Genomic DNA, 2451 nt, shown 5'->3' with positions numbered 1-2451 from the left:
GCATGTAAGTTAATGAAACATTCGGTTTGTTGTCCCCCACAAGGGGCGGGACCGTTCTTTCACGAACAAAGTACCTGGATGGCCAGTTATGCTTATTGTGAATTCTATAGTCATTTACCTCTACCTGCAGGAAGGCCTACTACTACTACAGGTACTCTGGTGCATGTGCTATCGTCTTTACTGTACTGGTAAACACAGGTGTTATCACCAAACCTTAAAGCCAAGTTTGTATTACTACGTCTCCAAGAAAATGTAGACGTAGTTGTTAGGGTGAATTAGTTGAATTGGTGGAATATGGAGTTTTCCCAATGGGCTTTCAATATTTAGACAAAATATAGATCCCCGACTCCTGACTGATATTTGGGAATGTCTACGTCAGGGTCTTAGTCTCTTCATTACATCGGAGAGGGGTCTCTGTGTCTTCATTTTCCCATTACTGAATAATATAAACCAGTTCTACGTAGGCCCTGACCTTCAAAATAAGCTACGTCGTATAGTTCTTAGCCATCAAAATGAAGCTGCATCAGTTGCTGCTGTTATAGGTGCTATTGTTGTTAACGTTGGTGTTAGTGTTTGTTTGGATTAAGGGTCAAAGGTCATGAATCAGAGGAGGACCTGGACGGGGGCGCCGGCCTGACAGTCGGCAGGACGTCCCAGCTGGACGTGGAGCTGTCGTGTGACCGGGACACAGCATCACATGACCAGGAAAGGAGATCACGTGACCGGGAAACGACATCACGTGACCAGGAAATGAGGTCACGTGACCAGGGCACGGCATCACGTGACCAGGAAATGAGATCATGTGACCAGGAAACGGGTAATGGGATCACATGACCAACACATACAATCAACAGACCAGAACAGACAGAACAGAACACAATTGTAATGTGATCAACGGCAAAATCATAGAGCATGAATCACAAAACCTCAAAGAATGAATTAAAAATCAGGATTAACGTTGAACAATTTACATTGAAATCACATTAAAACAATCATTGAAATGAGAAAACAACTGATTGAACGGTTGGCCTCCATTCGTATGAAGACAGTGATGTGTATACAGTCATTAAGTTATGGTGAGCAGTTGGGTAATGTCAGTGTCTGGGGCTGGGCACAAGAGTGGATATAGGACAGTGTCCACGTGAAGTGGAGAAGAGCAAAAGGGGGAGAGAGGTAGCCTGGGTCCGCCCATCCAAATGCCTTGTTCACACCAAGAGCGACCTATGCGCTAACTGAGCGACGGAAGTCATTATTTCTGTATGGTGGGCACGCGACCAGCGTGACCACAGCGAATAACATTATGGTACCATAATATTATGGTAATGAGCAATGACGCGGTTCGGCGAAAACCAATCGGAATGTTCATAACTCTGAATGTCCCAGGCTGTCAAGCCAGAGCAGTTATATAAATATATATAATACAGCAGAATACAGAAAATTCAAGGCGAAACTTCTTCTGCTACCTCCACTACCAGGCAGCATAGGTCGCTATATTGATTTGGACAAGGCATAAGTGTGCCGCAACACCAAGTAGTCGTCGTCAGCCAGGCTAGGAGAGAGGAGCTTGTATCACATAGTCTTCACTTTATATTTGTGATATGGCTCTAAATTATTTTTTTCATCACCAGCCAAAATGGCTTGCAGATGTTAAGCTTACTAGCCAAACACACACTCACTAATGGCTCAAATCTGGCTAGTAGCTTGGTGTTTTCTATCGGCCAAATTTTTACCTGCATTTGGCCAGTTTGCGTGTGTTGATGTAAAGCCCTGGTGATATATTTTACAGTATGTGTATTATATAGTGTAATAGCTGAGTGTATGGGGAGAGAGGCAGTAGTATACGTACCGTATGGTTTTCACCACGAAGCGAATCACCACTGCCAGACCCACACAGCCACATAGACAGCCTATCACTATGGCAGCGATTTCACCTGAGGGGAGGGAGAGAGAGGGATAGAGAGACAGAGACAGACAGACAGATAGATAGACAGACAGACAGAGACAGGTGTTAGAGCAAGAGAGGACATTATAGTGTGCACCTTGCCTCAGACAGCATGGAAGAAAGCTAAACAAATAAGAAGTATAAATTGAAATAATGCATGTTTTCTGTGAAAGCTGGATGAATATTGCAAATTGCAAAATGGCAATAAACATGTACCTTTAGTGTAAATCTTGACTCCAGCTGAAAAACAATTGAAAGTACCATTAGCCATGTACACACAAAGCACATAGAGATCATACTGTATAAACAACAATGTAGTCATACACATATTACAAACATAATATCGTTGCTGTCCAGCAGGAATATCTCGACATTTTTTGATGACTTTATATTCGTTTTTTTGTCATTATAAAATAGGCCTATAAGTCAGTACTCAGTCTTTATGTCCATATGTGTATGATACATTATTTAATAACCATATTTAATGTTGAAATGTGTATTTATTTAGA

General features: G+C 42.1%; 1 protein-coding gene across 1 annotated transcript in view; it reads right to left on the bottom strand.

Annotated features, from left to right (window-relative positions):
* Nucleotides 1-596: 596 nt before the first annotated feature.
* ca14 (carbonic anhydrase XIV) overlaps nt 597-2451 on the bottom strand; it is a 17021-nt gene continuing 15166 nt past the window's right edge. The window contains exons 9-11 of the mRNA XM_063199892.1: nt 2159-2182; nt 1847-1931; nt 597-669 (exon numbers count right to left, since the gene is read on the bottom strand). Of these exons, the coding sequence (XP_063055962.1) occupies nt 597-669; nt 1847-1931; nt 2159-2182 (182 nt within the window). The remainder of the gene's footprint in view (nt 670-1846; nt 1932-2158; nt 2183-2451) is intronic.

This window comes from Engraulis encrasicolus, chromosome 5, assembly GCF_034702125.1.
Source record: "Engraulis encrasicolus isolate BLACKSEA-1 chromosome 5, IST_EnEncr_1.0, whole genome shotgun sequence".
NCBI lineage: Eukaryota > Metazoa > Chordata > Actinopteri > Clupeiformes > Engraulidae > Engraulis > Engraulis encrasicolus.
This window is presented reverse-complemented; position numbering and strand designations above follow the sequence as displayed.